At 35.2% G+C, this 12,298-nt stretch overlaps 1 protein-coding gene across 2 annotated transcripts; it reads left to right on the top strand.

Annotated features, from left to right (window-relative positions):
* Positions 1-1,062: 1,062 nt before the first annotated feature.
* LOC131976230 (gamma-enolase-like) lies at positions 1,063-10,718 on the top strand. Of its 2 annotated transcripts, XM_059339157.1 has the most exons (14): positions 1,063-1,145; positions 1,274-1,346; positions 1,776-1,861; positions 2,098-2,193; positions 2,360-2,418; positions 4,074-4,143; positions 4,249-4,382; positions 4,478-4,700; positions 4,780-4,977; positions 7,266-7,342; positions 7,980-8,104; positions 8,205-8,313; positions 9,249-9,307; positions 10,122-10,718. In XM_059339157.1, exons 3-14 carry the CDS (start codon positions 1,777-1,779, stop codon positions 10,189-10,191), a joined length of 1,305 nt encoding a protein of 434 aa, XP_059195140.1. In that variant the 5' UTR covers positions 1,063-1,145; positions 1,274-1,346; position 1,776; the 3' UTR covers positions 10,192-10,718. The 2 variants fall into 2 exon arrangements, with proteins under 2 accessions (XP_059195140.1, XP_059195141.1); XM_059339158.1 differs by lacking the exon at positions 1,274-1,346 and having other exon boundaries at positions 1,076-1,145.
* Positions 10,719-12,298: the final 1,580 nt, after the last annotated feature.

Genomic DNA, 12,298 nt, shown 5'->3' with positions numbered 1-12,298 from the left:
CTCAATAGTGCAATTCATCAGTGTTCAGCTTCAAAGCCTATTTGAAAATGCAACTAAATCAGTGCATTTTTGATTTGCAATCAGAGTTCTTTTTTTGCTTGTTTTTAATCGTATGCAGAGTCATTTGCTCTCTGCAGCTGTAGAGTGTGCAGATATGTAATTCTGCTGCTGCAGTTCACTTCTGAACGGACAAATCAGCTGTTTGTTTCTTTCCCACTGCATGTGCATGTGTCTCTTCCCTGTGCCACCATGCCTGCAGGTCATGTGACAGCCAGATGGAGCACACAAGTGGAGCAGCCAATAGAAACCTTCTGTTTTGACAAATCACTCCCATAGCAGGCTCCCTGGCTGCATCCTTCTGTGCCCGCTGTATCTTTAATTACATCCACGACTATTTTTAAATGCACATCCTCCCTCCAGCGCGCGCTGCTCTCGTCACCTGTCTACCTGTCTTCCTGTCTCCTTTAATCCCCGTCATTGATCTCTAAAGTCCTCCGACAAGGCGGCTCGTTTTGTGCGTCTGTCTCTGCTTAGATGTATCCTCCTCATCGTTTCTTTGTTTGGATATTTTCTGCCTGTCATCCACATCTGAAGTATACAGATGTTTTCTTTCCATTCTTCCAGCCAGATATGACATTTCTCTGCAGGATAACAGCACTGCCTGGTTTTTGGCAGCTACCACAAATTAAATGTTCATGTAAGCAGTTTGCCGGGACAATATTTGCACACATGTCATGAGTGCTACTACAATTTGTAAGCTGATGAGCAGATGTAAGCTAAGCAAGCAGTGCCAAGCAAATGACAGGACTGGAAAGAAGTCAGGAAAACACTGTGGAATTTGCATTGAATATTAGAGCCAACTGAGAAAGGTTATAGCACAAATCTTTTCCACTGGCCTTTTATTTTCCTGCAGCTTCACTAAGAAATGCATGCATCCCCTGCTATTCTACTATATCCCTCTTTCCTCTGCCGGTTTCATTCGCTCCCCTCCCCTCTTCATCTTCCAATGACTCACACGCTCCCCCTCCCCCCCGTGTGTCATACGTTTTCACCCCTTCTCCTCCCACCTCGCCGTCCCTCCTGTCTCTCCCTCTCATTCGCCCACATCCGCTCACTTTCTCCACCAGGCTTCAAACACGCTGCAGGTAACGCTTAAAAAGATTGATCTATTTCTCCATTCCCTCCATCCTTCTAAACCTCCTCCCTCCTCCTCCTCCTCCTCCTGTGCTGTGTTTTCTCACCGTCTCATCTCTCCATTGGTCCATATTCCCAGTCACTGACTGAAACAGCGTTGAAATTGAACTGGCTTGTGGTCTGGAACAGGTTGACAGTTGACTCATAAATAGGTATGCATTATTATCTTTTGATTTATGTTCTCTTCTCTGCGTATATGTGGTCGGTGTGTGTGTGTGTGTGCGTGTGTGTTTGTGCCAGCATCTTCCCGGGGAGCATCTTTTCCACAGCTTTCCATCCCTAAGGCTGCGTCACTATCATCACATTATGGGTGCTTATTAGGAAGAAGAGAGTGTGAAGTCCTTTTAACTAATGTGAAATTGAAGCTGTTAGCTGTGATGAAATGCTTTTTTTGACGATTAATATTTCCTATTTTTATACGCATTTCTCCCCTTTTTCGATTTTCTGACTCATCCTTTAAAAAACAAACAAGATATTTGTACAATTCTGTGTCTGAGATATATGTGGAGGACAAATGGTTGAATAAAGATATTCATGTTGTTGTTTTTTTTGCCTTTTTCTTTTTTTTTTTTTTTTTACAGGATGTCTATTGTGAATATTGTTGCCAGGGAGATCCTGGACTCCAGGGGAAACCCCACTGTGGAAGTAGATCTGCATACTGGCAAAGGTTAAAAAAATAAACCTGTTAATTAAAGCATGACTCATAAAGGATACTGTATTTGTGCTGCCAGTTGTGTTTTTTTTCTGATAATGAGCTTGACAGTGTACATTGTCTGACCTAAACCTTGAAAAATCATCAAGGTTGTATTCGCACAAGCTTATCTTTACCTTTTCTCACCCCTGCTGAAACTTCTATATGTGCACCTTTCTCTCCACCCACTAACCATCTTTTCTCCTCTCCAGGTGTGTTCAGGGCTGCTGTGCCCAGCGGTGCGTCCACCGGCATCTACGAGGCTCTGGAGCTCCGAGATGGAGACAAGACGCGCTACAAGGGCAAAGGTGACCACTTGTAATGAGACGTGTCCTCGTGCGACGGCCTCTTGTCTCTGTCTGAGTCTCTGGTTTAGCTTTGAACATTTTCTTTTGTGTTTTTGTTCCATAAATGTGTACTGGCAGTATTAGTTTTCCATGGAGTTGTGTATCTCTTTCTGTCCTGCTGTCTAAGGTGTAACCAAAGCTGTAAATCACATCAATGACACCCTTGGACCGGCCCTCATCCAGTCTGTGAGTATCTGTGTAGAACTGTGTATTTTTAAAGCAACCAAACAGGCTTTTGATCACGAGTGTTTCATATAGTTATTAGCTACATTATTTTATTCACTTTTTTATTATATTTATAGAATGAAATAAATATTCATATGTATATATATTTTCTCATTTTTTTATGATTGAACTTTTATTGAGTTTTAAATTTTTTTACAAGACCAACTAAAAACCAGTTAAAGAAAGAAAAAAAAGGCAAAATTAAGATACACAATCTTATGACAATAAAACATAAAAGTAAAAACAATAAAATAAAAATAAGTACAGAAAGAAGTCCAAGACAGGTAAAATTAATTAATTAATCCATGCTCAATATGTTAAACTAGTTATTTTATTTTTAATAATTCATATAGTTATAATACTTTGTTCACTAACTTTATTGTATTTATATTGTAAAATGTTATTTTTATTTTATCTTTTATTTTTATTTATAATATTACAATATTAATTTATATGGCTGCATTATTTTATTCACTTTGTTGCATTTATGATTATTTGCCTCTATTTTCATTTGTATTTTTTCCCTTATTCTTATTATTTTTATAGCTACATATTTTTATTCACTTACATCTTTACAGACATATTTTCTATAGTTTTTTTCTATAGTTTTTCTATATTTTTTTAATATTTTTTTTCTTTCAGTATTGTAGTTACTTTTGTAGATTTAAAATCTTTTTTATCATATTTTTTTCACATTTTTTTTATTGTTTTTTCTTTTTACTGTTTTTAATCTAGTTTTTCCCCACTCTGTTTTTCTAATATAACTGTTATTATAGCCTTTTAATCTTTTATATATATATATATATATATATATATATATATATATATATATATATATATATATATATATATATATATATATATATATATATATGTATATATATATATATATATATATATATATATGTATATATGTATATATGTATATATATGTATATATGTATATATATATATATATATATGTATATATGTATGTATATATGTATATATATATATATATGTATATATGTATATATATATATATATATATATATATGTATATATATATATATATATGTATATATGTATATATGTATATATATATATATATATATATATATATATATATGTATATATATATATATATATATGTATATATATATATATATATATATATATATATATATATATGTATATATATATATATATATATATATATGTATATATGTATATATATATATATATATATATGTATATATGTATATATATATATATATATGTATATATGTATATATATATATGTATATATGTATATATATATATATATATGTATATATGTATATATATATATATATATATATGTATATGTATATATATGTATGTATATGTATTGTGTTGGGTGCATTGGTCTCAAACTGTTATTGTTATATTGTTTTTTATTTTTATTATAATCTTTTCTGCTATTTTTACAGTCTATACTTGTTCTGTGTTATTATTGGCTTTTCAGTCATCTGTGAAGTGCTTTGAACTGAACTAACCTGTATAAAAGGTGCTCTATAAATAAAATTTGAAAATGGCTCACAATATAGTCTGAAGACATGAAGATGAAGATGTCTGACATTGTGTTTTTCTTTCAGGGAATCAATGTGTTGGAGCAGGAGAAACTGGACAACATGATGATCGAAATGGACGGCACTGACAACAAATGTAAGCCTGGGCCACATCTCATGTGAGGTGATGGCATATATGTGCAATGACATGTTTCCGCACCAGTGCTCACTCACTGCGCCATGTGTCGTGTCTTTCTCCCAGCTAAGTTTGGGGCCAATGCTATTCTTGGAGTATCACTGGCCATATGCAAAGCTGGCGCAGCACAGAAAGGTGTCCCCCTGTACCGCCACATTGCTGATCTGGCAGGAAACGGAGAATTGGTTCTCCCAGTTCCTGTAAGTCCTGTATCATTTAGCTTTATTGTGAAAAAATATAATTCTTCTTTGAAAGCCCAATTACAATCTCATGTCATTATCTGTCCCTCACTCAGGCTTTTAATGTGATCAATGGGGGCTCCCATGCTGGGAACAGGCTGGCTATGCAGGAGTTCATGGTGCTTCCTGTAGGGGCGGAGTCTTTCCGTGATGCTCTGCGTGTGGGGGCGGAGCTCTATCAAACACTGAGAGGTGTCATAAAGGAGAAGTATGGTCAGGATGCCACAAATGTGGGAGATGAGGGAGGATTTGCACCTAATATACAAGAGAACAGTGAAGGTAAGCTCCACCACATGTCAGATTATTCTCCTTTTCTTTGATTTCTGTGATGTTACATCTGTCTGTTTCCCTCTGTCAGCCCTGGAGCTGATAAAGACGGCCATAGAGAAAGCAGGCTTCACAGACAAAGTGGTGATCGGGATGGATGTTGCAGCTTCAGAGTTTTTCATCGAGGGCAAGTACGACCTGGACTTTAAGTCTCCGCCCAACGCTGCCCGCAACATCAGTGGAGAGGAGCTGGCCAGCATCTATCAGGGCTTCATTAACAACTACCCAGGTGTGTGTTCTGATGTGTGTCGGATTCAGTCCTGAAATGGGTCAAAATACTTCTTACAGCTGTTATAGTTACATGGAGAACATTGGATGATTTATCATGAGCCTTTAAAGATACTATGTGGATTTTTTTTAGCAAATCCGTCTTATTAATGATACCAGAGGTTAGCAGACGTCCTTTCTAAACTAATATTATCTGGTGTTGCACACTGTTGACACTGAGCTGAAGAGAGGCATGTCACTTAGGAGGGGACATAAATATCACATTCTTTTCCATAAAAATCAGTCCACATGCTTTTATAGGCAACCAAGAAAGTCAGGGAGTCAATCAATTAACCAATCAATCAATCAATCAACCAATCAATCAATCAATCAGACTTTTTGCTATTTGTATAGCACTTTACATACAAGAGAAATGTAACACAAAGTGCTTCACATTAAAAAAAAAGGAAAAAATAAAAATAATAATACATAGAAGAAAGCAAACACCCTCCACCCATCCCCATCCCTCCACCCCAACACCCACAGCCCAACTCCAATTCTCCACCCTGACCCTCCATCCTACCCAGAGCTGGTCGTGGCAGAGGCAGTAAAGACAAATTCCTGGGGAGCCGTCCATCCAGGGGGCGCCACAAATGGGGGAAGAAAAAAAAAGTGTAACTTTCACTATTTCTTAATATGAAAACTAAGCCCACATTAATTTAACTGCATAGCATAGCATATTAAATAATAATAATAGTAGTGTTTCCCATTTGCGGCCCACCACAGCTGCATCTGCAACACTAAACTCAACAACGAGCTTCAGGTGAGTAAAGTCAGAGCTTTCCATGAGCGCAGACTGTCAAAATTGACTGCTGTATTAGGCTTTATTATTTTAGATTCTAATAAAATAGTTTTGATTAACAATGTTGCGATTCACTACAGCGCATTTAACACCGATCTTTTCCGCTTCAAAACAATGCCAGCATGATGAAATGAGCCTGTCTGCATCACATCCTCTGTGTGTGTGTGAGTCAGAGGTGATCCAAACACACTGTTGCAGTTTTTTGTGTGAGAAAATGTAAATTGGCAGTAAAATTTACTGCGGTGCAAGGGGGGCGCCACCTAAAATCTTGCCTAGGGCGCCAAATTGGTTAGACTGATCCTAGCCATCCACTTATAAACAAAGCACAAACTGAGGAAGCGCCATCTCAACGTTGAGAAGTGAGGAAACACAGGAGGAAGGTTAGAAAATAATTAGATGAAATAAATAAAAATAAAGTAAGGAAAGATATAATAAAAAACAAAAGTTAATAATAATTATAATAATAATAAAAAAATCATGATAAAATATATATATAAAAATAGACTAATAAATAATAGCAAATAAATAATATGTATGTATAAATAAATTATATGTTGAAACACTAAAATGCATGAGCAGAAAAATATTTTAAAATAGTTCAAGTAAAAGCCAAATTAAAAAGATAAGTCTTAAGTTTGCTCTTAAAAATATGAACCATCTCTGATGCCTTCAGGTCTTCAGGGAGACTGTTCCACAAACGTGGACCACAGTGAGAAAACGACGCCTCACCGTGGGTTTTCGTTCTAACTTTTGCTATTATTAAAAGGCCACTCCCAGAAAACCTGAGGGTCCTTGAGGATGCATAGGATAAAATTGAATTAGATGAATAGGCTGGACTAAAACCATTAAGAGATTTATAAACCAGTAAAAGAATCTTAAAATCGGAAGGTCTCAGTTTTTAAGTTACATTACAATCCATTTGTACATTGGCGATACAAAGCAAATAATACATGTAAAATGCTTCACATAGCACCTTTAGAATAAGGGAAATGTATCTCCACAGAGCACTGAGCCTCCAGGCACGTACAGGTCTCAGCAGTAGTTTTAACAGCTGATTGGACATCTATCAGCCTTTCACATTTCTGCAATTGCCATATTTCTTTCATCACCTTTTAGCCAGAGCAGCTAAGAGAAAAAGAGAGCTGTGTGTCTCCACAGCCCAGTCTCTCCTCCCCGACACTCGGGCCTGTTAAAGAGGTTTTAATTATGCGCTACAGTGCACATTTGGCAAGCAGGGACGTACTCTGATGTGGCTCTTTACCCTGTCAATGGTGTGCTTCCTGCTTGTGTGGGCATCTGTGTGTAATGTGAGTGCATTTTAAGACATTACTCCCATTAGAACCTTTATTGTCTGTGTCACTGGTGCTCATGTCCTCTTGACTCGCAGGTGAGTAATGGAATGAGACTTATGCAGAAAAAAAGATCTTATCCATCTTTCTTTCCTTCAGTGGTGTCTATTGAGGACCCTTTTGACCAGGACGACTGGCCCGCTTGGTCACAGTTCACAGCCTCAGTGGGCATCCAGGTACGCTTTGTTCTTTTTTTATCTAGAGCGGTTGAGATATTCTCATTTTTACGGCTGCAAAATGCTGGATTCTGCCATGTCCATAATGGAAATCAATAGCGTATTTTATTGACTTTCCTTGCCCTGAGTTTATAGCGCTGATCTTTATGTGTAAAATCAGTGGAGCTCCCCTTAACAAATTGAATGAAGTGTTTTATTTTGCAAGAGATTTACTGTTTACTTACTTACTTTTGTCTTTAGAGATTTGAGAAATTGATCTAAAGTTTCAGGAAATGTCTTTGATTTTGAGGAATTGTAATAGTATTAATGTACAGTCATGGAAAAACATATTAGACCATTGTATTTTTCAATCTCTTGTTCATTTTAATGTCTGGTACAACTAAAGGCACATTTGTTTTGACAAATATAATGATAACAACAGAAATAGCTCATAAGAGTGTAATTTAAGAGCTGATAACTAGCCATTTTCCATGGTTTTCTTGATAATAATAAAAATCATTATTAAAATTTTTTCCATGGCTGTATACTGGATTTGCGTACGTAGAACAACAACCTTACTGACCTGAGTAGACCTAATACTATCACTGTGAGTAACTAAATGCACTTCAGTGTGTAACTTGTTGCATAAATTGTGCAGGTTGTTGGAGACGATCTGACAGTCACTAACCCACGCAGGATAAAACGAGCCGTGGAGGACAAGGCCTGCAACTGCCTGCTGCTTAAAGTCAACCAGATTGGCTCTGTTACAGAGGCCATCAAGGCGTGAGTTTGTGTGTGTTTGAAGCTCAGACATAGACACATGTCTTAGCGTACATGGATCATGTTTCTATTTATTTATATTTATACTGGCCCTACCCCTCAGGTGTAAGCTGGCCCAGGAGAACGGATGGGGTGTGATGGTGAGCCACCGCTCAGGAGAAACAGAGGACACTTTTATAGCTGACCTGGTGGTTGGTCTCTGCACTGGACAGGTAACACACACACACACACACACACACACACACACACACACACACACACACACAACCATTTCCCACTGTAGCTGCTAATAGAATTGCACATTTGTATCATTACATTACATTAGTTTTCCCTTCGCCACAGTGCATTAATAAGACAATACAAAGCTAAACACTGCAGCAATATTTCACTGCAACAGCACAGTTTAGAGACAAGACAATACAAAAACATTAGGCAATAAACAGAAGTGGAATATCCACATTCAGCCAAAAATCACTTTTGTTGATTGGATCTCAAGGAAACAAACCAAAAATGTGCTGATTCCAGCTATGAAATGCCAATATTTCTAGGGCTGTACTGAATACTTCCAGTCTTTGAAGCTTTATTCATAATGCTGACATCAAATGCATCTTAATCAACATTTGGATGCATTTTTTCCCCACATCTATTCATTTAGTTTAAATCTGGCATTTTTGCACAGTTGCAGATAAAGATTTGGCTACACTAATACTGTTACTATAATTCTATTTGTAGAATTAGATTCCCATTGTGGCTGCAGAGGGTTGTTTACGACTCGTGAGCAAAAAAATATTTCCCTAATAAAATGACTAACTCTCATTATTTAAATTGAGGATTTTTTTTTAGGTTAATGGCATATTAAATATGTACACAGACATTCAAAGCTCCTTAAAAAACATCAATAGGAGCTTTAAATGTACAAAAAACAATTACATTTAGTAGAGCCTTAAATATGACAGAAGCCTGTTTCTTTATGAATACTTTTGAAGTGGTTGACATTATTTTTTGACATTTTACAGATAGAAAGCAATCAAAAAGATCACTTGATAGTGAACATAAATGAGGCTGGCAGTCCAAATACCAAGGGTTAGTAATAATGCAGCTGTACATGTAACTCTGTGTGGTCCTTTGTGTTCGTGTCTCCCTTCAGATCAAGACTGGAGCTCCCTGTCGATCAGAACGTCTGGCCAAATACAATCAGCTCATGAGGTGAGTATTAATAACCTGATTTATATTTGTATGTATAGAAGTACAAGTGCATCTCAATAAATTAGTATATCATAGAAAGTTCATTTATGCCAGTAATTCAATTCAAAAAGTGGAAATAATTATAATGATTATGGTTTACATTTAATGAAGACCTAAAATTCAGTGTCTAAACAACATTTTTATATTACAAAAGACCAATTTTAAAAAGTATGCTTAATATGGAAATATAATATTTTGTTCAATTACTTTATTGTATTTATGTTGTAGAGTTTAATTCTATTTATTTTATCTCTATTTTTATTAATAATGTTATTAATATTACTTTATATGGCTGCATTATTTTATTCACTTTGTTGCATTTATGTTTATTTTTTCTATTTTTTTTCTTTTAGTATTCTTGTTACTACTGTAGATTTAAATTTTTTATCATATTTTTTCCCCACAGTTTTTTATTATTGTTTTTTCTTTTTACTCTTTTTAATCTATTTTTTCCCCACTCTGTTTTTCTAATATTACTATTATTACAGCCCTTTAATCTTTTTTTTTTTTCATATATCTGAAAAGTATGTCCATCTATATGCACTCAATACTTGGTTGGGGCTATTTGACTTGAACTACTGGAAATGGACTTTTCCATGATATTCTAATGTATTGAGATGCACCTGTAGATATAAAAAACACCTCTCATGACACTTTTGTATTTCTCTTCTTTCCCTCTTTGTTTCACATTCATGTTTCTCTTTCACATTACTCTGCCCACTCTACATTCCCCTCTACTTTCTTCCTCACCTCTTCCTCGTCTTCCTCCTCTCAGGATTGAGGAAGAGTTGGGTGACCAGGCTCGCTTTGCTGGCCACAACTTCCGCAACCCCAGTGCCCTTTGAATGCCATTAGCCAGAAGGCACACATACATACAAAATCACGCTATATTAACCTGACTGACAGACACATAGTAATGAAATCGTGACACCTGTTTCAGCAAAGCTCTAACCACACGAAGGCACACTCAAAAGCATTAAGACTAATTTGTTTTCAAATAATTGTAATGCACTGTAGCTACAGTATATTGACCTGACGCTTCAGCAAGTGATTGACTTAATTGACTGCAGCCAGTTGCAGCACATCCTGAACAAAGCCTGGAGGGAAAAAAATCAGTGTGACACCTCTCAGCAGAAGAGCACTTTCCCTGATGCACTCGTTACTTTCTTTCTCTTTCCTGATCCCTCTCACTGTCTCCTTCTGACTCCCTGCAGAAGTGTTTTGATCTTTCGTGCTCTGTTATTCCTCCTCTCCGCCATGTTGTTTCTGATGTGAACCCTCAGCAGCTCGCTACAAAATTGTATCTGTCTCTTTGTCTGTCTATAAGGTTGGGTTATACTTAATAAATGGATACATTTTAACTCAAACCAAAGATTTCTGTGTGTTTGTTTAAAGTGGAACGCTCTGCTGTGTCATTAATGTCGTGAATATGCACTGAATAAAGCAAGGCTGAAAACCAGGAATCCACCGCTCTCTAGAAAGTAAAAAGAGTCAAGTATGTTTCACTTCTGACCATGTTAAATATTGATGTCACAGCAGGTGGCTGACATCTTTTAGAAAAAAGTTGTATAGGGGTCCTGCAGAAAAAAAGTAAAGGTCATTCCTGCTGATAGAATTCTGTGAGCATGTGAAAGATGTTAACAGTATTTCACCTCAAATCCTGCGGGAACTCAGAAGGAATCCTCTGAATTTTCTGCAGGGATTTTTCCTGTGTGATGCCAACTAAAGCAATTATTCATAGCCCCCTCTTATACTTCTGTATCTGCAGGATGACAAGCACAAAAATACGTATTATATGGTAATCAGTTCACTAATTGTTTAAGATATATCATGGGAATGTGTTACTGCCGCATTATTAGTGAGGAGCAAGCTGTTGTGCATGCCGTTTTTCATTAAATCCACAACATACATTAACGGATCAGTTATCAAACATGAAAAGAAGCTTAACCGGCATTTTACAGCAGACATGTTGACATGTTAAAGCATCAATAATAATTGCTGCATTCCATTAAGATGTTATTTATTACTGTAATTATTATTATTATTATTATTATTATTTTAATTTTATAATATTATGATAATGATGATGATGATGATGATGGTTAGTTTTCATATATAACATCAAAATCATCATTACAAACTGGTTGAGTCATATGAGAGACACCAAAAATAATACATTTTGAAAAAATATATGTATATATAAAATCTAAAAAAATATATATAAGAAATAAAAATAAAATGTGGAAATAATAAAAAATACAACAATAAATAAAGAAATATAAAGACAAATAAAATTTAAAATAAAAAAAAGAGTAAATTTATTGTCATTTTTATTTGTTATTTATTTCTGTATATATGTATTTATTTTCAAAATGTATATTTCTTTGTTTTTGCCAGAGGTGGAAGAAGTATTCATATCCTGCATTCAAAACTTAACGTAGAAGTTAAATAAAAGTGTCACCTTTTTATACCCAAATTTGAGCCGGTTCAATGGGCTTCTCTGAGAAGTCAGAAATTAATCAAGCATAGCATTCAAACACTAAAACAAAATTTTCGGTTCAGGAAAAAATTATAGTAAATAGCTGTAATTTGACATCTTAATCAAGAAATAATAATGCACTTTACTATTTATACACGGTTTTTTTAGTACAGTAGATTTGAAAATAACAATATTAACATAATAATTATTATATTTTAGCATTTAAAAATATAACAATATGATAACAATATATATATATATGTGTGTGTGTGTGTATGTATGAGAGAGAGAGAGAGAGAGAGAGAGAGAGAGAGAGAAAGAGAGAGAGTTGTTTATTTATTTCATTTTTCAAATTGTACTTATTTATTTTTAACCCTTTATTTTTCCTTATTCCGTTCTATTATGGTGAATATATTCCAACCTAAAATATCCAATGTTGATGTTTTGCATAATATATATGTATAATATAGTAT

Source organism: Centropristis striata, chromosome 8, assembly GCF_030273125.1.
Source record: "Centropristis striata isolate RG_2023a ecotype Rhode Island chromosome 8, C.striata_1.0, whole genome shotgun sequence".
Lineage (NCBI taxonomy): Eukaryota > Metazoa > Chordata > Actinopteri > Perciformes > Serranidae > Centropristis > Centropristis striata.
Note: the sequence above shows the minus strand (reverse complement) of the source record. Positions and strands in the feature narration are given on the sequence as shown.